At 49.4% G+C, this 22,619-nt stretch overlaps 1 protein-coding gene across 1 annotated transcript in view; it reads left to right on the forward strand.

Annotated features, from left to right (window-relative positions):
• Nucleotides 1-5,913: 5,913 nt before the first annotated feature.
• Nucleotides 5,914-22,619, forward strand: part of SLC35F4 (solute carrier family 35 member F4) — a 122,138-nt gene continuing 105,432 nt past the window's right edge. Inside the window, exon 1 of the mRNA XM_056850697.1 lies at nucleotides 5,914-6,016. Within this exon, the coding sequence (XP_056706675.1) occupies nucleotides 5,914-6,016 (103 nt within the window). The remainder of the gene's footprint in view (nucleotides 6,017-22,619) is intronic.

Consider the following 22,619-nt stretch of genomic DNA (forward strand, 5'->3'; position numbering starts at 1 on the left):
AAGCTGGAGGGTGAGAGAGTCAAAACAGATAAAAGGAAGTATTTCTTCACACAACACAGAGTTAAACTGTGGAACTCCCTGCCCCAGGATGTGGTGATGGCTGCCAACTTGGAAGGCTTTAAGAGGGAAGTGGACATGTTCATGGAGGAGCGGGGGTATTCATGGCTACCGGTAGGGATGGATGCTGGTCATGATGCACACCTATTCTCTCTAGGATCAGAGGAGCATGCCTATTGCATTAGGTGCTGTGGAACACAGGCAGGATGGTGCTGCTGCAGTCGTCTTGTTTGTGGGCTTCATAGAGGCATCTGGTTGGCCACTGTGTGAACAGACTGATGGACCTTGGTCTGATCCAGCAGAGCCTTTCATATGTTCCTGGAAGGCTTGAAGAGGGGAGTGGACATGTTCACAGAGGAGAGGGCAATCCATGGCTACTAGTCAAAATGGATACTAGTCTTTATGCACACCTATTTTCTCAGGATCAGAGGAGCACAGATGCTGTGGAACACAGGCTGTGGATAATGCTGCTGCAGTCGTCTTGCTTGTGGGCTTCCTAGAGGCACCTGGTTGGGCCACTGTGTGAACAGCCTGCTGGATTTGATGCATCTATGGCCTTTCTTATGTTCTTATGTTCTACACCTTTCTCTGGTGCTTGAAGGGTTTTTCTTTTGGCCAACCTCTGTTGCGGAAATCAGTTGAGGTGGGAGGGAAGTGCCGAAATCAACTGAGTTTTGTGAAGCTGGGGGCGGAGAAGGGTTTGTTCCCCTGGACTGCATGCTTCAGTTAAATAGACCCCATTATCCCCTGCTTGAGGATCTTGGAAAGGAGGTGGGAAAAAACCTTCACTGCGAGGCCAATTCGTGCCTCCCTAGGCCTAATGAAAGGGAGAAGTTTAATTGCCTCTACAGCTTTATCCTATCTGCCTGCAATTTGGCCGGCAGAATCCCCGGGCTGAGGGGTATTTGATTGCTGGCAATTTCATGCCAATTGTGTAGAAGACAAAACCGATACAGGAGGAAATGTGTTTTTCATTTAAACCAGTTGAAACAAGTGAAGAACCGGAGGGGTGGGGAGGATCAAATTGCTGTGTAAGAAAGAAAACGAATAAAAGTAATTAAAGAGCAAAATGGATTGATAGCCTGAATAAAGTTTCTACACCAGAGCCTGGGAGACCTGCATTCAACTCAGTTACGAAGTTTTAGTGTTTTTGGATCTATCACTTTGATCTTTTATGCATGGGAAATTAACCTTGGGTTTGACGCTCCCTTGACCCACACTTTTCTGATCCGAATTCTCAAAACCCTATGCATGGTGGCGGTTTGCCCCGAAGAAAGTCCTGGAGTATCAGGAGTGAGTTTTTGTGCTGCAGAATCACCAGCACAAATCCGAAGCGTCTGAGTCCCCGCCCCTTGAAAACGCTGCTTTGAAATTGGCTGTAGTCTGCAAAGGGATGTACTAAAAGGAGTGACAGGATTGCCCAATTGCCCACTGGAAACAATGGGAGAGGCTGGAAGGCCCATTGAAGAACATGGAGCCAGGATTGCCAACTGGGCTCCATTGCATGGCTCCATTGAAAGACATTACAGCACAAGGAAACAGTTGCAAAGAAAACGCGGAACGGATTTTCCATTAAAGTCACTTGGCCCAGATAGACTACTCTGGCGCTGGATTGGCAGCCCCTAGAGTGCACCGTCATTCCACTCTGGGGCTGTCATTCCAGTCCCAGAACACTTCTGCTACTCCCAGAGGGTGTCATTCCACTCTGGGTAGGGTTGCCAACCTCCAGGTAATAGCTGGAGAGCTCTTGCTACTACAACGAATCTCCAGCCAACCGAGATCAGTTCACTTGGAGAAAACGGCCGCTTTGGCCATTGGACTCTATGGCATTGAAGTCCCTCCCCTCTCCAAACGCCGCCCTCCTGGGTACCACTTCCTAATAAAGGATTCTCAACAACCAGTGTTTGGGCTGCAGAAAGTAGACAAATTATTAATCAGCATGTCAATTACCAGTAATGTTAAGTTGTATATTTTCAGTTATGCATATAGGCTTTCTTATATTGGCCTTGCTGATCTCTTGCTTTATACATCAAGGTCGTTTGATCCTTTAATTATAAAAAGCTTGTGACCCCTGCTCTACAAGGCTAAAGGTCAGTCTCAAACGCCCAATGGAATTTTTCGAGTCTTCATTTGCCTGGGGAAAAAGTGTTGGGACAACCACCGAAAAGGCCCTGTTTATAGCGGATGCTAACCTGGAGCCCACCTATGATACTATGTTGAGCAGGGCCTTTTGGGCAAATCTCAGGAAGCAGGAAGGTTTCTATCAGATTGGGTCACTGTGCGAACAGACTGCTGGACTCGATGGACCTGGCTTGCTCGGATCCAGCATGCGTGTGTGTGTGTGTGTTAAGTGCCGTCAAGTAGCTTCCGACTCATGGCGACCTTATGAATGAAAGTCCTCCAAAATGTCCTATCTTTGACAGCTTTGCTCAGATCTTGCAAATTGAAGGCTGTGGCTTCCTTTATTGAGTCAGTCCATCTCTTGTTGGGTCTTCCTCTTTTCCTGCTGCCCTCAACTTTTCCCAGCATGACTGTCTTTTCCAGTGACTTTTGTCGTCTCATGACGTGACCAAAATACGATAGCCGCAGTTTAGTGATTTTAGCTTCTAGGGTCAGTTCAGGCTTGATTTGATCTATAACCCACTGATTTGTTTTTTGGGCAGTCCATGGAATCCGTAACACTCTCCTCCAACACCACATTTCAAAGGAATCTATTTTCTTCCTATCAGCTTTCTTCACTGTCTAGCTTTCACATAGCCAGCATAGCCTTTCTTATGCTATTATGCACAGACCCTCATGGATGTATTTTGGGCACAGACCATGCCACCTACCAACCGGCTCATGCATTTATCCACATTTTCTGCAACGGGAAGATTTTTGCGTACGTTCAAAGTTTGATCGCTGTTGCCTTGCGTAACAGCATATGCATTTGAGACAAACATGGGATGTTGGAGACAGGAGAGCGGATGCTTACAACCCATCCCGGGGGCAGGTGGTGCTGTACAAATATATTGCTATTTTTATCCCACCTGCTCCGAAAGCAGAAATAATTGTTTATACTATTGAGCTCTAATGACCAATTAGACACCACCGACTCCCCTTCCCTTTGATTTCCCTTCCTTTTCTTCCCTGAGGTGTCTTGTTCTTCGCTTTAGATTATAAGTATGCGGGAAGCAAGTGCTTTCTTTCTAAGACCGTAACTGCTCTGCTGAATCAGACCAATTTAGGGTTGCCATCTCTGGGCTGGGAAATTCCTGAAGATTTGGGGGTAGATCCTGGGAAGAGTGTGGTATGGGGAGGGGCTTCATAGAATCATAGAGTTGGAAGGGACCACCGGGGTCATCAAGTCCAACCCCCTGCACAATGCAGGAAATTCACAACTACCTCCCCCCCACACCTAGTGACCAGAAGATGGCCAAGATGCCCTCCCTCTGCCTAAGGTCCCAAAATCAGCATTGCTGACAGATGGCCATCTAACCTCTTCTTAAAAACCTCCAGGGAAGGAGAGCTTACCACCTCCCATGGAAGCCTGTTCCACTGAGGAACCGCTCTAACTGTTAGAAAGTTCTTCCTAATGTCTAGATGGAAACTCTTTTGATTTAACTTCAACCAGTTGGTTCTGGTCCGACCTTCTTGGGCAACAGAAAACAACTTGGCACCCTCCTCTAGATGACAGCCCTTCAAGTACTTGAAGATAGTTATCGTACCCCCTCTCAGTCTTCTCCTCTTCAGGCTAAACATACCCAGCGCCTTCAACCTTTCCTCATAGGACTTGGTCTCCAGACCCCTCACCATCTTTGTTGCCCTCCTCTGGACATGTTCCAGCTTGTCTACATCTTTTTTAAATTGTGGTGCCCAATATATAGTGCCATAGAGGCCACCCTCCAAAGCAGCCATTTCCTCCAGGGGAACTGAGATCTGTTGTCTGGAGATCCACTGTAATACTAGATCTCCAGGCCTCATCTAGAAGTTCAAAGAAAAAAAAGGGGGGATGACTAGTGGAACAGGCTTCCTCGGGAGGTGATGAGCTTTCCTTCCCTGGAGGTTTTGAAGCAGAGGCTAGATGGCCATCTGTCAGCAGTGCTGATTCTATGACCTCAGTCAGATCATGAGAGGGAGGGCATCTTGGCCATCTTCTGGGTGTGGAGTAGGGGGTCACTGGGGGTGGGGTGGGGAGGTAGTTGTGAATTTCCTGCATTGTGCAGGGGGTTGGACTAGATGACCCTATACTAATTATAAAGACTATATCGACACCTATATTAATTTCTAATGCACATATGTTATGCATGTGATTACAATCCAACCTGTGCATGTCATTACAATCCAAGCAATATAACAACATTGTCCAGTCAGATACATTGTGTGAACAGACTGCTGGACTCGATGGGCCTTGGTCTGATCCAGCAGGGCTTCTCTTATGTTCTTATGTTCTAAGCTAGAGACCGAAATGTGACTTATTGCTACCGTTCTCTCTCCTTAAAGGAAGACCTTAGGCAGATCATGAGCGGGAGGGCATCTTTGGAGCAGCTGCGACCCAGAGGCCCTAATGGGCAGAAATCTCTGAAACCCAATTGTACTGAGGGAGAGATATTTCTCCAAATTCAAGATATGACAACCCATTGACAACATGCAGGGTAAAGCTGATAGCACTACAGACATAGAGGCGGCAGTAAAGTAACAGTTTCACCCAGTTCTTGTTATGGTTCAATGTAACCCTCCGTGACTCTTGTCCCAATTCCTAGCACACAGACACAGAGATACCCTGCCCAGCAGCAAGCTATCCCCTTGCTGTCCTAATACATTTCAATACATTTACAGAAAGGAAAAGAGATTCTTACAAAATATTGTCGAAGGCTTTCACGGTCAGAGTTCAGTGGTTCTTGTGGGTTATCCGGGCTGTGTGACCGTGGTGTTGGTATTTTCTTTCCTGACGTTTCGCCCGCAGCTGTGGCAGGCATCTGCAGAGGAGTAACACTGAAGGACAGGGTCTCTCAGTGTCAAGGGTGTAGGAAGAGTAATATATAGTCAGAAAGGGGTTGGGTTGAGCTGAATCATTGTCCTGCAAAAAGTATCCAAGGTAATGTGCTAACCATTGTCCTATAAGTATCAAGATAATGTGCTAATGAGGGTGTGGTATGTTAATATGGAGCCATTGTATCCTGAAGTGATCTGTTAATGTGTGAAATCCAAAGCTAATCCGCATGTCTATTGTGGACTGTAGTCTTTGTTAGTCTGGTGGTCTTCAGGACAGGAAGCCAAGCCTTATTCATTCTTCAACTCTCTTCTTTCCTGTTAAAGTTGTGCTGATGTTTATGAATTTCAATGGCTTCCCTGTGCAATCTGACAAAACAGTTGGTAGAACCGTCCAGCCTTTCAGCGTCTTGGAAGAAGACCCTGTGTCCTGATTCTTCCCAATTGCAAAAAAAGCAGCGGCTCTTCCATAGTCAGGGGAAGTCTACCTTGCCGACTCACCTTCAATAGCTCCGGGCCTCACCCAACCTCGATCCGGCCCTGGGAGGCAGCGGTGAATTCCCTGCATGGTGCAGGGGGCTGGACTAGATGACCTTGGGGGGTCCCCTCCCACTGCCCCCTCCAAGCTCCCTGCAGAAACTGCACCAAAAACTTCGCCGGCCGGGGCTGGGCGGGGGGGGAGGGAGGCGGCGGCGCGGGGGGGGGACGCCCCGGAGCCGGGGGGGGGGCGTCGGGCTGCAGCCTGCGGAGGAGCCGGGCTTTGCACCACGCCGCCCAGACGCCGCCTCGGAGCCGCCGCGGCTCCAGCTCCGCCCGCAGCCCCCGCCTCGCTCTCCCCCCCCCGGCCCGGCCCGGCTGCCCCGGCCGCCCCCCCCCTCCGCCCGCATGGACGTCAAGGCCGCCCCCAACGGCGTGGCCACCATCGAGGACCGGATCCTGCGCATCACCGGCTACTACGGCTACTACCCGGGCTATGCCAGCCAGAAAAGTAAGGGGTTTTTTTTTTGGGGGGGGGGGTTTGGAGCCGAGATGGGGGCTCTGGGGTTGGGTTTCTGTCCCGGGATTGGGAAGGGGGGGGGAGCTGGTGGGAAGAACTGGACCGGGGGGGGGGGCTTGTAGGAAGCCGCCCCCCCGCCTGGATATACATGCAAGCATCTGTAGTTTGCATGCAAAATACATCTATATGCGTGCAAACTACATATGCACACATGCATCTGTAGTTTGCACGCATATAGATGTATTTTGCATGCATATGTCTTTTGCACGCAACCGCGCAAATCTGGGGGGAGGTCGCAATTGGGGCGCGGGGAGGGGGGGTGCGATGGGGTCGGGGAAGATGCTGAGGAATTGCGTGGGGGGGGGGAGAGGAAGAAATGCGGGCTTCCCAGCTTGGGGCGCAGGCGTTGCGCTCAGGTGGGCGGGGGTGGGGGTGGGAATCGTGGGGATTCTCCCCACCTCGCGGGCTGCGCTTCGATCCTTTCCAGCCGGGATCGGGTGTGCGCGTGTACGCGCGTGCACGTGTGAAAGGGGAGGCCGGCTGGCGCGCGCCCGCCCGGCTGGGACCCCGGCGCGTGGGAACGGGCCGTTGCTGAGACCTCAGTCCCGGAGAGAACTTTCCTGGCGCTTCGGTGTCCTTTCCCCTGCGTTCACACGTTCAGCCGCCGGTTGTCACGTGTAGAAGAAGGAAAACCCCCCTCCCAGCGAGGCAGGGTGTGGGTGGGAAGCAGGCCACAGATCAGTCCAGTGTCTTGTTAGATCACTGCTGGGACTGTTGCGTGTGCCACGATGCAGGTTTTGTGCGATGCGGAAGTTCCCTTCCCTGCAGGAAAAGCATCTTTGGCCACATCTGGAGGATTCAGAAGAGAGAATCCAGCATAGCCAAGAGGGCTGCATGCGCCAGGATGGCACCGGTGTTCGTTTCGCTTCTGCCGGATTGTGGCCGGAGTGACCGGAAACACCCGTCTTCTCTTCTTTCCCGCCGTGCATCCCCCCCCCCCCATCAAAAGTTGGGAAAGTTATTTCACGTTTAGAACAAGCCTCTCATGTGGCAAATTCAGATTGGGAAATTGATCATAAGCCATGCGTCAAAGAGTTTTAAAAGCACATCAGCTTACGATGCTGTCGTTGTGGTTTTTATTATCAGCGCAGCACAATATAGGCAGATAAACGGAAAACCCTCATTTCGTTGGAGGCGCTGTTTGGGTTGGCATCTCCCGCGGCACTCCTGTTGTGGCTTCCGGCCTCGGTTGTCGCTTGAGCAGGGTTAGCAACTTTCCCCCTCACCTGCGGTGGCGCGGCGGTGTGCTTCGAACAGGTGCCTAGAAAAGCGGCTAGAACGTGAGAAGGCAAAGTTGTTCTTTATGCTAGGGGAAAGCCTCCCGTGCTGAATTTATTTTCCTACCACCCCTGTTAAGGTACAGGAAGAAATGTTGGAGGCCTTATTCCTGGGGTTGTGTGCGCATGGAGGGATTTATCATGCCTTTGATTTAACGTTTATGCAATATGATGTGGGAAAGGGGGAAGTGTTCAAGTTTTACCCTGACCTGGATGGCCCAGGCTAGCCTTTGTCAGATCTCAGATCTCAGAAGCTAAGCAGGGCCGGCCCTGGACAGCGCTTGGATGGGAGACCACCAAGGAAGTTCAGGGTCTCTACACAGAGGCAGGCAATGGCAAACCTGTTTATTTGATTTATTTTTTAAACTTCTAGTAACAACCACAAAATCCTCTCTCTCTCTCTCTCTCTCACACACACACACACACATTAAAACCTTTAAAACAATAAATTATAACAAATTTCCACCATTAAAACCCCAAGATGGCACACAGTACTTACAGCACCTGCTATGCCATAGAATCATAGTATCATAGATCATAGAGTTGGAAGGGGCCATGAAGGACATCTAGTCCAGCCCCCTGCTCAATGCAGGATTATCCTAAAAGCATCCCTGACAAGTGTTTGCCCATCCTCTGCTTAAAGACTGCCAGTGAGGGGGAGCTCACCACCTCCCTAGTCAGCCGATTCCACTGTTGAACAACTCTTACTGTAAAAAACGTTTTCCCTGATACCTAGCCAGTACCTCTCCGCCTGCAATTTAAACCCATTATTGTGAGTCCTAGCCTCTGCTGCCAACAGGAACAGCTCCCTGCCCTCCTCTAAATGACAGCCCTTCAAATACTTAAAGAGAGCAATCATGCCCACCCTCAACCTCCTCTTCTCCAGACTGAACATCCCCAGGTCCCTCAGCCTTTCCTCGTAGGGCTTGGTCTCCAGGCCCCCGATCATCCTCGTCGCTCTCCTCTGCACCCGCTCCGTTCTGCCCACGTCCTTTTTGAAGCGAGGCCTCCAGAACTGCACAGACTCCCGGTGCGGCCTGACCGATGCGGCGTACGGTGAAGCGATGGCATCTTGAGATTGGAAACCGGCAGGCATGCCACCCCTTCCAGCCTCATTGTACTAACTGGAGAGAAAGGGGAGGGGAGGAAAGCATCGATAAACTGCCCGCGGCTGCCCTCAGTTATAGGCCCTGCGGAGCTCTTCTTTCCATCGCCCGCGACTGAAGAAGCCAACACCACCTCGCGAAAACTCATGCGGAAATGAATGCGGTTAGTCCTCAAGTGTCCGATGGACTTCTGTTTCGGGTTGCTACGATATACTTTTTTTTTTAATATAAATTTTTATTAATTTTTATTACATAAAACAAACACAATAATAACATTTAATTTTTTTGAAAAAAAAGATAATACAAAAGAGTATCTATGTTTACTAATTAATACATTCGTGGATACCAAATTTTTAGCTTCAAAAAGATACCTCTTCAACCCTCCACCCACTGTAAAAAAGTGACCCATCACCCGACTTCCGAAGAAGTGTCTAAACAGTTTTTTAAAAATATCTATTAACAGTAAAATATAAAATTATTAAAAACTAGTTTCTATAACACACTAATTAAAGTAGTAAAATCCATTTTTGCCAGTTTATTCCAATATGTGATTGCCTTCACCCAAGTTTTTTTAAATTCTTCCATATCCTTTCCATGTAGGAATTCTGTTAGTTTGGCCATCCTCATATACATCCATCATTTCTCTCTCCAATCACGAATTGAAGGTTTATTCATTTGTTTCCAAACTTTAGCTATTACAATTCTTGCAGCAGCAAAACTATATATTTGCTATGATATACTAACGTGGCTCTCCCCTCTGCTAACAACACCCTGTGGTTTGTCCTCCTGGCGTCAAAAAAAGCGGTGCCTTTCTCTTGTTTAATGTGTCGGGATTGGCACTATAAGATTGCTGTTCGTTTTTTCTAATTAATAGCTCTTGGTCCCCGTGCCGTAATTCCCTATAGTGGAATCTCAGAACAGTGGATTTGTCTTTTTTTTTAAATACAATTTCTGTGGAAAACACTGAAGAGCCCAACAAGAGAATGTAGGTCTAACAGCAGCCGCACGTCCCGTAGGTCTTCATTCACAGCACACAACTCTCTGCAGACACAACGCATCGTTAAACGGTGGGACTCCCTGCCCCAGGATGTGGTGGCGGCTGCCAACTTGGAAGGCTTGAAGAGGGGAGTGGACATGTTCATGGAGGAGAGGGCTATCCATGGCTACTAGTCAAAATGAATACTAGTCATGATGCATGCATGCCTATTCTCCCCAGGATCAGATGAGCATGACTATTATATCAGGTGCTGTGGGACACAGGCAGGATGGTGCTGCTGCAGTCGTCTTGTTTGGGGGCTTCCTGGAGGCACCTGGTTGGCCACTGTGTGAACAGGCTGCTGGACTTGGTGGGCCTGGGTCTGATCCAGCAGGGCCTTTCTTATGTTCTTACGTGCATGCCATCTGGGCCTGGCTCAGAGACCCGCCCTCAGCGTTCATAGTGGTATGAGGAGGCTGCCAGTTGGCTGTTGAAGGTTTGGACCATGTGCTCATGATTCTGTCAGAGGAGCTGTGGACAGTTCTCAGCTTATCAGAAGAAAGGACACATGAACACGCATGAGGCTGCCTTATACCACTGGTCCATCATGGTCAGCATTGTCTGCTCAGACTGGCAGCAGCTCTGCAGGGACTCAGGCGGAGGTCTTTCGCATCACCTCCTGCCCAGTTCTTTTTAATTGGCGTGCCAGGGATTGAACCTGGGGTCTTCTGCCTGCTGAGCAGATGCTCTACCACTGAGCCACGGCCCCAGCTGAAGGTTATCCCCAGAGGGTGGCCCCACCAGGTATCCAGGAGAGAAATATTGGGTCGTGATTTTAAGCAGGGTTGCTGCTTCCTCCAGCCAGGGAAGTGGGATCGTCCCTGGCTCGGAGGTTTTGGAAACAGACCCTGCCCTGGGTTGTCTTCACGTGAGTCAAGCTCCTGTTGCGTGTCAACGTTACGTCCGCCTCTCATTTTGCATGGGGCGCCTGCCTCCACAGAAGGCATGGACCACCTGCCGAACATGTTCCATTTAGCTGTCATGGCTAAATAAGAATATGAGACTTGCCTTGCTGGATCAGTCCAAAGGTCTAATGTTCCCAGTTCTGGGTTTGTAAATTCCTGGTGATTTGGGGCTGGAGCCTTTTAGGGCACAATTTGGGGATGGGAGGGACCTCAGTGGGGTAAAATGCCACGGAGTCCACCTTCCCAAACTGCTACTTTCCCCAGAACTGATCTCTGTCGTCTAGAGATGAGTTGTAATTCCAGAAGGTCCCCAGGTCCCGCCTGGACGTTGCCAACCCGACTCTAGTCCAGGATTGTATGTTCAGCAGAAGCCAACCAGGTGCTTCTGGACAGGTCACAAGCAAGGCATTGATAATTCAGCGCGGTGTAGTGGTTAAGAGTGGTGGTTTGGAGAGGTGGACTCTGATCTGGTGAACCGGGTTGGTTTCTCCACTCCTACTCATGAAGGAAGTTGGGTGACCTTGGGCTAGTCACAGCTCTCTTACAGCTCTCTCAGCCCCACCTACCTCACAGGGTGTCTGATGTGGCGGGGGGGGGGGAAGGGAAGGCGATTGTAAGCCGGTTTGATTCTTCCTTAAGTGGCAGAGAAAGTCAGCATATAAAAACCAACTCTTCTTCTCCTCCTCCTCCTCCTCCTCTTATACATGGAGGATCTACCTGATAGCCTCTTTTTTCAGATCTATCTGGTAGGCTCAAGTACTTATTCTCACTTCCAAACCTCAGTTAGGCAGATGTTTTCCTGGTAACGAACAACTGCACGGTTTTCCTTGTGCCTTTGGAACGGAGAATCCCTCTGGTGGAAGAATTTTACTTCTCAGAGGAGGAAGGCCAAGGAGAGGTCTTTGTCCAACTGGAATATTTCTGTGTTGGAAGTTTTCAATTAGGGACAGCGGGTGACTGGCAGCTGCTGCTGGGGTGAGTTGTTTTTTGGGAGGGAGAGCGCTTTCATTTTCCGGGAAGGGCCTGGTACTGTTTGTTTCTCTAAGCCACAGGCGGGCATCTGGCGAGGAGCGATTCATTTTCATAACTACCATGAAATGACCCTTCATGGCTTTTATAGTTTCGGTGTAATTTTCTCTTGGCCAGAATCTGTGTGGGTTGTGCACAGAGTGCCGGAAAGGGAGGGACTGGGGGTTATTGAAATAGTTGGGTGGGGGGGCTAGCTAGGCCAAAGCTAGGGTTGCCAACTCTGGGTTTGGGAGATTACTGGAAATTTGAGAGTGGATCCTGGAGGAGGGTGGAGTTTAGGGAGGGGAGGGAACTCAGCAGGGATGTGATGTCACTCTAGGACTTCCGTTTCTCCTAGACACTATGGTATACCATAGAGTGCATCCCCTCGAAGCTGTTTATTTCCTGCAGGTGAACTGATCTCTGTAGTCTAGAGATCAGTTTTACTTAATGTTAGAACCTAAGAAAAGCCATGCTGGATCAGACCAAGGTCCATCAAGTCCAGCAGTCTGTTCACACAGTGGCCAACCAGGTGCCTCCAGGAAGCCCCCAACAAGACGACTGGAGCAGCATTATCCTGCCTGTCTTCCACATAACCTAATAGAACAGGCATGCTCCTCTGATCCTGGAGAGAATAGGGATGCATCACGACTAGTATCCATTTTGACTAGTAGCCATGGGATAGCCCTCTCCTCCAGGAACATGTCCACTGCCCTCTTCAAGCCTTCCAAGTTGGCAGCCATCACCACATCCTGGGGCAGGGAGATCTAGGGTTGCCAGGTCCCTCTTCGTCACCAATGGGAGGTTTTGCTGGCGGAGCCTGAGGAGGGTAGGGTTTAGGGAGGGACTTCAATGCCCTAGAGTCCAATTGCCAAAGTGGCCATTTTCGCCTAATGAACTGATCTCTATCAACTGGAGATCAGTTGTAATAGCAGGAGATCTCCAGCTAGTACCTGAAGGTTGGCAACCCTAGGGAGATATCCAGGCCTCACCTGAAGGCTGGCCACCCTAGCAGTTTCAAGTGGGTGGGTCCCCGTGCAAAGTCGCCAGGTGTTTCGTAGGGGGAGCAGCCCCCAAATGCTTCAGCCTCGACAGAGACCTGTTCCATCTGGGCGCGCCTGGTGCAGAAGCCGCGAGGGCCTGCCTGGGGAAGGTAGAAAAATAACACAAAAGAAGCCCTGGTGGGAGAGGAAAGTGCGGTGAAATCGCAGCTGATTCGGGGTGACCCTATAGGGTTTTCCAAGGCAAGAGAGGGTCAGAGGCGGTTTGCCATTGCCTGCCTCTGCGTAGCCACTCTGGACTGCCTTGGTGGTCTCCCATCCAAGTACTAAGCAGGGCCGGCCCTGCCCAGGTTCTAAAATCAAGCTAGCAGGGAACTACAAAAGGCCCATCTGCTTTGAAAAAACTACGAGGAGTATTTAAACTCTCCACTGGAGGAATAAAAGTGGAATCGTCTTCCCATAAAGGCAGTGCCGTCATTCCACCTGTCTTGAACGCATGAAGCTGCCTTATACTGAACCAGACCATCAGTCCATCAAGGGCAGTATTGTCTACTCAGACTGGCAGCGGCTCTCCAGGGTCTCAGGCAGAGGTCTTTCCCATCACCTACTTGCCTAGTCCCTTTAACTGGAGATGCCGGGGATTGAACCTGGGACCTTCTGCATGCCAAGCAGACACTCTACCACTCGGCCCCTTCTTCTGTTTCTCCTCCTCGTCTGAATTTTTACTCTGCCTTTCTCCCCAGTGGTGACCCAAATTGTCTTATCATGTCCCCCTCTCTGGAGTTTTATCCTCACAACAACCCTGTGAGGGAGGTTAGTTTAGGAGTGTGTGACTGGCCCAAAGTCATTTGGCAAGCTTTCACGGTAGAGTGGGAATTCGAACCTGGTTCTCCCAGGTCCTAGTTTAGCACATGTGGTTGTAGAAGCAGTGTGGTGTAGTTGTTAAAGTATCAGACTAAGATCTGACTTTGGGACAGTCAAGTACTCTCAACCTAACATACCTCACTGGGTTGTCGCTATAAGGGAGTCTTGTCCGTTCATAATGCAGCCAGAGTTGCGCTCTCTGAGTCATAGAATCATAGAGTTGGAAGGGACCTCCAGAGTAATCTAGTCCAACCCCTGCACAATGCAGGAAATTCACAACTACCTCCCCTCCACCAACCTCAGTGACCCCCTACTTCATGCCCAGAGCGAGGCACAAAACCTCTAGGATCCCTGGCCAATGTGGCTTGCAGGAAAAGTCCTTCCTGACCCCAAAGTGGCGATCGGCATTTCCCTGTGCATGTAAGAAAGGGCCATGAGAGCCAAAGACTGAATCCTCCCGTCCTGCCCTCCCTCTTCTGAAAATGTGATGGAGCTATTGCAAATTTTGGAACGAAGACGGACCGGTCTTTTCAGGTGGTCACGAGGAACGATCGCGCGGAGGCCGCAACCGACTTTGGAAACGATGAATATTAACTTAACGGCGAGCTGATGTAGTCGCGAGGTTTTTGCCAGTCTGGGGATGCCTTTGCGAGTTGACGGACGTCTTGGAGGACGGCCGCTTCTGCGAAAATGGATGTTGGCGAGAAATGGAGAAATAGGCGTGATGAAGATTATGAGTCTCCATCAATCTTTAGCGTTCAAATGACGCATGCAGCCGTGATTCAGAATGGGGTCCTGTGAGAAAGGGGGTGAATGGACTTGTCCCTTCAAGCCCCACTTGCTTGTACTAATGGAAACTGGGATTCTCTATGCTTTACCAGCATTTTAAAGGAAAACAGCTAAACTTTCATTAAAAAGGTAAAGGTCCCCTGTGCAAGCACCGGGTCATTCCTGACCCATGGGGTGACGTCACATCCTAACGTTTTCTAGGCAGACTTTTGTTTATGGGGTGGTTTGCCAGTGCCTTCCCCAGTCATCTTCCCTTTAACCCCAGCAAGCTGGGTACTCGTTTGCTCGACCTCGGAAGGATGGAAGGCTGAGTCAACCTTGAGCCAGCTACCTGAAACCCACTTCCGTCGGGATCGAACTCAGGTCGTGAGCCGAGCTTGGACTGCAGTACTGCAGTTTACCACTCTGCACCACGGGGCTCATAAAACTTTCGCTAGGATTATCTTTTCCCCCCCATTGAAATGCAAATAACAGTGCAGGAAACCTGGTAGAATCATAGAATCATAGGCTGTTTATGCTTGGCAATTAGCAGCAAGTTCCAGGCTGAAGTGCCCCGCATATTTTTTTTATTTCTTCACCGTCTCTGCGAAGCCGGCGCATACCAGCTTTGCATTTCTTAAGAACCCCTTTAATGCGACCTTTTCTATTTGCTCCGCCCCCGCATCGAAGCATTTACTGAAGGAACCATGAAAAACCACAGCCGAGGCTTAGCTACGCAAACGACCATTGCTAATGGCTATGCAAATGAAGAAACGAAGGAGCAGGCGAGTGGGGTGTGTGTGGAATTTGTTTGACTTTCTCCTCTTGCATCGGGACCGTGAATAGTCGTTTTTAAGGGTGGATTTTAAAAAAGCCGCTTTGAGCGAGCATCACAATCGACCCTGCATAAATGGCCATAGAGTTGGAAGAGACCATCAAGGTCATCTAGTCCAACCCCTGCACAATGCAGGAAATTCACTACTCCCTCCCCAGTGACCCCTACTCCATGCCCAGAAGATGGGGAAGAAAACCCTCCAGGATCCTTGGCCAATCTGGCCTGGAGAAAAATTTCTTACTGACCCCAAATTATGGCTGGCATGGAATTTGCCTTTTTCACAGCAGCCACACACTGGGTTGACATCTTCATTGAGCTATCCGCTACCACCCTTTTTAGGTCTGTCGCTGCCAGCACAGATCCCATCAGTATATATGTGAAGTTGGGATTTTTTGCCCCAATATGCATCACTTTACACTTACATTGAATCTCATTTGCCATTTTAATGCCCATTCTTCCAGTATGTAGATATCCTTCTGGAGCTCTTCACAGTCCGATTTTGTTTTAACCACCCTAAATAATTTGGTGTCATCTGCAAACTTGGCTACTTCACTGTTTAACCCCAACTCCAGGTCATTGATGAACAGGTTGAAAAGCACCAGTCCCAACACAGATCCCTGAGGCACCCCACTGCTCACATCCCACCATTGTGAGAACTGACCATTGATTCCTACTCTCTGCTTCCTATTTTTCAGCCAGCTCTCAATCCATAAGAGGTGACTATTCAAATGCAGTCCTAAATAAAACTGTCTTCAGTTGCCTCCTGAAGATCGACAACGAGGGGGCCAGGCGCACATCCCTGACTATGCTGTTCCGTAACTGTGGGGCTGCCACCAAAAAGGCCCCCTCTCGTGTGCCCACCATATGAGCCTCTTTGATTGGTGGGACAGTTCGGAGGGTCTCTCTGTGTGATCTTAATACCCAGGCATGAATCATAGAATCGTAGAGTTGGAAGGGACCACCAGGGTCATTTAGTCCAACCCCCTGCACAATGCAGGAAATTCACAACTACCTCCCCCCCACCCCCCCACTGACCCATACTCCATGCCCAGAAAATGGCCAAGATGCCCTCCATCTCGTGATCTGCCTAAGGTCACAGAATCAGCATTGCTGACAGATGGCCATCTAGCCTATGCTTAAAAACCTCCAGGGAAGGAGAGTAACAGAAAACAATTTGGCACCCTCCTTTATGTGACAGCCCTTCAAGTACTTGAAGATGGTTATCATGTCCCCTCTCCGTCGTCTCCTCTCCAAGCTAAACATACCCAGCTCCTTCAACCTTTCGTCATGGGACTTGGTCTCCAGACCCCTCATCATCTTTGTTGCCCTCCTCTGGACACGTTCCATCTTGTCTACATCTTTCTTAAATTGCGGTGCCCAATGTATGTATGGGAGCCCTTTGGATGTATGTAGAATGTATGGGGGTAGACTGTCCTTCGGATACCTTGGTCCCAAGCCATGTAGAGCAGGGGTGTCAAACTCAATTGTAATGAGGGCCAGATATGACGTAAATGTCACTTGCCTGGGCCGGGCCATGCATCTCCAGCCCAGATTGAGAGTGCGGGGGTGGGTGGGTGGGTGGCTGCCTTGGCTGGTTTACGGGCCGGATAAGAGCTCTCAAGGGGCTGGATCTGCCCCCCGGGCCTTATGTTTGACACCCCTGATGTAGAGCTTTAAAGTCAAAACCAACACCTTAAATTGGGTCCGGAGGCAGATTGGTAGCCAGTGTATTTGCTGTTTTTATTTTTATTTGTGTTATTTATAGTCTGCTTTTCTCACATGGAATATGCTTCTGATATCTGGCCTTGATCAGCGGTCTAGCAGCCGCATTCGGCACTAGCTGCAGCTTCTAAACACTCTTCAAGGGCAGCCCCAAGTAGAGCACATTGCAGTAGTCCAGTCTAGATGTAAAAAAAGGCATTTAGCTCTGTGGCTAGATTGGACTGAACCAGGAATGTGTGCTAGCTTTTAAAGGCCATTGCCCTTCCTTTCAGACTTTATCTTAAGAACTGGTTTTTTGCTTCTAATACATCCTCCTGATAATTTGTAATGGGCGAGCCCAGCAACCGTGCATGAAAAGGGCCACATTTAGAAAAAATTATGCGGCGCTGTGCTCGTTCTATACCTTTGCTTTTGTGGTGTCAGCCCATTTGAGAGAGAGAGGGGGAGGGAGAGGGAAGCAATAAAAAGGCATGTAGGCTTTTAAAGTCATTTGAGTAATTTAGAAAATGTTACACTTAATCTTTCATAAAGTACAGGCTTTCTGGTTCTTTTGACACTCCTGCTGATTTGCTTTGAAAAAAGAGAGAGAGAGAGAGACTTCTGCTGTCGTTTGGGGCACTCTCTTTAATCAGCTTCCCCGTACGGTGCATGGAAGAAAAAGCCTACACCGTTCCCCGTGCAAACGCTCATCTTAGAAACATCTCCTCGGAGGGTTTAATTTGTGCCCTGCAGCCTGTTTTCAGTGCTTCGGTCAGCCAGTGCTTCGTTCAGCTAGCGTTGGTTTTTATATGTCGACTTCCTCTACCACCTTCCCTTCCCCTCCCCACAATAGACACCCTGTGAGGTAGGTGGGGCTGAGAGAGCTGTGACTAGCCCAAGGTCACCCAGCTGGCTTCGGGTGTAGGAGTGGGGAAACAAATCCAGTTCACCATATCAGCGTCCGCCACTCCTGTGGAGGAGTGGGGAATCAAACCTGGTTCTCCAGATCAGAGTCCACCGCTCCAGACCACCGCTCTTAACCACTACACCATGCTGAACTTCTCCCCTTATGAAATTTCAATGCAATCTTTGTTTTAAAGGAGCGTTTAGATCAGTGATGGCGAACCTTTTAGAGACTGAGTGCCCAAACTGCAACCCAAAACCCTCTTATATATCGCAAAGTGCCAACACGGCAATTTAACCTGAAGAATCCCCCTGAAGGAACCATGCAAAATAACAGCGGCAGGTTAGCTATGCACATGCTAATGGCTATGCAAACAGGAACAAAGGAGCAGGCGAGTGGGAGGGGTGGAATTTCTCCTTTTGCTTCGAGACCGTGAATAGGCAGTTTTAAATTCACATTTTAAAAAAGAGCTTTTAGTGAACATCAAAACTGACCATGCATAAATGGCCAGGGTATCTGTTGTGGGGAGGGGAAGGTGATTTAAAGCCGGTTTGATTCTTCCTTAAGTGGTAGAGAAAGTCGGCATATAAAAACCAACTCTTCTTCAAAGTGAAACTTGATATTTGTAACTGAACCATCAGGAAAAGAGGTAAATGATTGGGGGAGAGACACCTGGCAACCCTAAGGCAAATATATGAAGCAAAACCTGCTCTATATTCAGAGGGTTCCGTCTGAAAAAAAACTCTGCACGGGGGCTTATTGTTGAGTTTTGAGGATCTGGATGGGGAAAATGTGCATCTGAATGGCAAATCTAAAGCAAAACCTCCCATTCATAAATGGCCAATAATCCCCCATGCAGAGTTTTGAATCAAACATTGCTTTCCCCACCCCCACCCCCGAGCCCCGACCTCCTCCTCGCCGCCCGCTTGGCGCTGCCGGCCCTCGAGCGCGCATTCAAAACCCGGCCGCTCTGTGAGGGGAGGGGGAGGGTGGCGCTTTACCTCACACACCACCTCTCTTGTGGGGGGGGGAATAAACCCGAAATGGGGCGGTGAGGAGAGGCTTCGTGGTCGACTTTTGGTGGGGGTGGAGCCTCCTCTGCCGGCACGCGGGTAAGTGGCTCGGGACGGGACCGAAAGTCCAGACGGGCGAGGCAGCGACGGATGGAAGAGGTGGAGAGAGAGCCAGCCCGCTTCCCGAGGGACGGGGCGAGGAACCGGCAAGCCGACAGAAGACGGAGCGCAGAGACGCTGCGGCGTGCTACCGCACCCCAGCTGTAGCCCCGCCGCCCGGTCGCGCCTGCGCCAGTCAGAGGACTTGGCTGGGGGCGTGGGGAGGAGGGCAGGATGTTTCAGCCCTAATAAGGTCTTGTGGGCGGGACTAGAGGGAGGGCTGAAACATCCTGCCTTCCTCCCCACGCCCCCAGCCAAGTCCTCTGACTGGCGCAGGCGCGACCGGGCGGCGGGGCTACAGCTGGGGTGCGGCAGCGCGCCGCCGCGTCTCTGCGCTCCGTCTTCTGTCGGCTTGCCGGTTCCTCGCCCCGTCCCTCGGGAAGCGGGCTGGCTCTCTCTCCACCTCTTCCATCCGTCGCTGCCTCGCCGGTCTGGACTTTCGGTCCCGTCCCGAGCCACTTACCCGCGTGCCGGCAGAGAGGGCTACGCGTGCCAGGTCGGGCACGCGTGCCATAGGTTCGCCAACACGGGTTTAGATGAAATTAGATATTCTAGAAATAAATATGGGTCACTTTGGGTGTGGGGAGGAGGTAGTTGTGAATTTCCTGCATTGTGCAGGGGGTTGGACTAGATCAGGGGTGGGGAACCTATTTTCTGCCAAGGGACATTTGGATATTTATAACATCATTCGGGGGCCATACAAAATTATCAACTTAAAAATTAGCCTGCTATGTTTGGTCAAACATTTAGCCAAGAGGCACGACCGGAGACGGCTCCGAGTATCTGCCACATAGAGCGACTTGCTTTTGAGCTCTGCTGGGCCCAAGAGATTCAGGCAGGGCAGCATCCTTCTGAGCTAGAGATCTACCAGGACCCAGGAAGGGCCAGACCAAATGATTTCGAGGGCCTTATACAGCCCCCGGGCCTGACGTTCCCCACCCCTGGACTAGATGAACCTGGTGATCCCTTCCAACTCTATGATTTTATGAGAACGTTGCCCTGCTTTGGGTATTTTTTCTTTTTTGTCCACTATTTTTTTTAAAAGGACCAACTGGCTTAAATTTCCAGTGAACTATTTGCAGGTTGTTACACCTTTCGCCATCATTTATCCCAACTTGTTTCTTTCCAAGCCTTCGCAGAAGGCGGAGGCTAAAACAGACCAAATATTTTATTTATGCGAATGTTTTGTTTATTCTTCAAAGACAAATGATTTGCTGAAGGTTGGCGATTTGCAGCTTCGGCTTTGGAGGGGAAAACCCCCCACCCCGTTAAATATGGACTCATTTCATTCCCCCCCCCCCACTCCCTTTCATCATTTTGCCTTCTACTTTATGCAGTAGGAATGCTAGACAAAGTCTGCTCATAAACTTCCATTTGTGATCCCGTTTTTAAAAACCGGCAGAACACAGAAAGTGCTGTGAGCTATTTTATTTCCCTTGTAAAAACTGAATGTTGGAAACGAATTTGATGGGGTGAGTCTATAAAATGAAGGTGTCGGATATGAAGTAGCCAAAACTCAATAAAGATTAGAGGGAGGGGTAATGATTACAATTCAGTGTGGAGGAGAAGAAGAAGGAGGAGGAGGAGGAGGAGGAGGAGGAGGGGTTGGTTTTATATGCCGACTTTCTCTACCACTTAAGGGAGAATCAAACTGGCTTACAATTGCCCTCCCTTCCCCTCCCCACAACAGACACCTTGTGAGTTAGGTGGGGCTGAGAGAGCTCTAAGAGAGCTGTGACTAGCCCAAGGTCACCCACTTGGCTTCGTGTGGAGGAGTGGGGAAACCAACCTGGTCAGTGTCTGCTGCTCCCGTGGAGGAGTGGGGAATCAAACCCGGTTCTCCTGATCAGAAACTACCGCTCCAAACCACCGCTCTTAACCACTACACCACGCTGGGAAAAATACCCCAAATATTCAAATTAGCAAATATTGTTTTATAATGCTTACGCATTCATGTCTGTATGTAAAGCCATGAAAATCACATGCATTGTTCAGGCATCACAACATTTAACGGTGGTTACAAAAGATGTTTTAAATACAGACACTGCAATTACACAAAATAATAATATATCTAGCGTCGAGATGTCAGAACGGTTTAACGGCTGTGACCTCGTTCCAGTTAGCTGTGCCTGACCACAATCTTGTTTCTCTCTTCTTAACAAGTACCTAGGTTCATGGCCTGTTTCGTAACAAACTTCATCGGAAGTCTTGCAATAACCACTGTTTAATATTGTGACCACAATATATGTGGTTTTCATGACTTTAACATACAGACAGACAATGCGTAAGCATTATGTAATAACATTTGATAATTTCAATATTGGGGGTATTGTCTCTTTTCTACATTGGGTAAGAAGTAGTGGGCAGGAGTCGATTCTAGCAGCTCACGTCGCGGGGAAGGCTGGCTCTCAACAAAATTAATCTTTCTATTCCCCTGGGTCCAGGATCTGCAGGCAATGCTTGGGACTGGTCAAAACGGCAGGTGTTTCTGCAGATGAATCTCTGAAGTGCAGTGCTTTGAATAGTTCTGCTGCAAGTCCCTTTGAGAATCATGTCGAACCATGGAATCCATGAGTTTGAAGGTACTTAGAGGCCATCTAGTCCAACCCCCTGCTCAGTGCAGGGAATCCAAACTATGGCATTCCTGTAAAGTTCCAGCAAAGGAGAGCCTCCCGAGGTAACTGCCCCCATTGTTAAACGGCTCCCACAGTTAGGCAGTTTTTCTGTATGCTCGATGGAAATTTCCCTTCCTGTAAGCGAAGCCCCTGAGTGCTAGCATGGTGTAGTGATTAAGAGCGGTGGACACTGATCTGGAGAACCAAGTTTGATTCCCTACTCCTCCACATGAGCGGCGGACTCTAATCTGGAGAACTGGGTTTGATTCCCCACTCCTCCACATGAAGCCTGCTGGGTGACCTCCTCCTCCTCCACCTCCTCCTCCTCCTCCTTCTTCGCAGCAGAGAATAGACCTTTGCCATCCTCTATGGGAGGGCCCTTCCAATATTTGAAAAGTAGGATTGTGTCTTTTTTGACTCTTCTCCAGAGTAAACATGCTCAGTTCCTTCAACATATTTTGCAGACCTCGGATCATCTTCATTGCCTTCTTCTGAGCCTGTTCCTGTCATATCTCTTGCCATGTGCACCAGTATGCCCTAATAAAGTACATTGGAGACCACAGATTCCCCTCCATCTTGCATAATTTGAATCTGACCCATCCTATAGGGTTGGTGTAAGGATGACAAGATCATTTATAAAGAGTGCATTGAACATTCAAAAGTATTTATTGACATGCTATGGGCTCTCACAGAACATCCCATTGACCAACAAGTGCCATTCTTCTATAGGCTGGATGAGAGGTTGAGGCACTCAGTGGCTGTTCTGGATCTTTGGCCAGTGGCGCACCATTCTCTTCACCTCACTTGACTTCTGGAGGGTTCCCTTGTTTCTCACTGGCTGCCTGCTCTACCATCAGCTGGTCAATTAAAGCATTACCTGCTAAGAGGGACAGTGTTGCTAGCACTCTGTCTGCGTCACCATTTACAGGCTCCATCTAGTGCCCGCATCTCTTTCTTCCACTCTGACTAGTCTTTGCTGGGATGGTTTACCACACTAGCACACTTCTGGGGCTCTAGTGGTCTGTTGACCAACCACCTTCCTTCCCTGATGCCCTTTTAGTAATGTGCTTGAGTGGGGCTTCCTGTGGTTTTGGAGAACAAGCTTCCAGCATTTAAAAGAATAAGAAATGTATTAAAAAGAAAATGTCCACACACATCCTGTATACAGCAGTGGATCAAGCCAAATTACAAAGAAAAAGTGCATACACGCAACCCTCTCTCCGTTCTCTCTAAACATGCCCTGACTGCTGTTATTCTAGGGTAGGTTCTTTAGTTTTAGCAATGTGCTCGAGTGGGGCTTCCTGTGGTTATGGTGAACAGACTTCCAGCATTTAAAATAATA

The sequence above is a fragment of the Euleptes europaea genome, chromosome 6, assembly GCF_029931775.1.
Source record: "Euleptes europaea isolate rEulEur1 chromosome 6, rEulEur1.hap1, whole genome shotgun sequence".
Taxonomy (NCBI): domain Eukaryota; kingdom Metazoa; phylum Chordata; class Lepidosauria; order Squamata; family Sphaerodactylidae; genus Euleptes; species Euleptes europaea.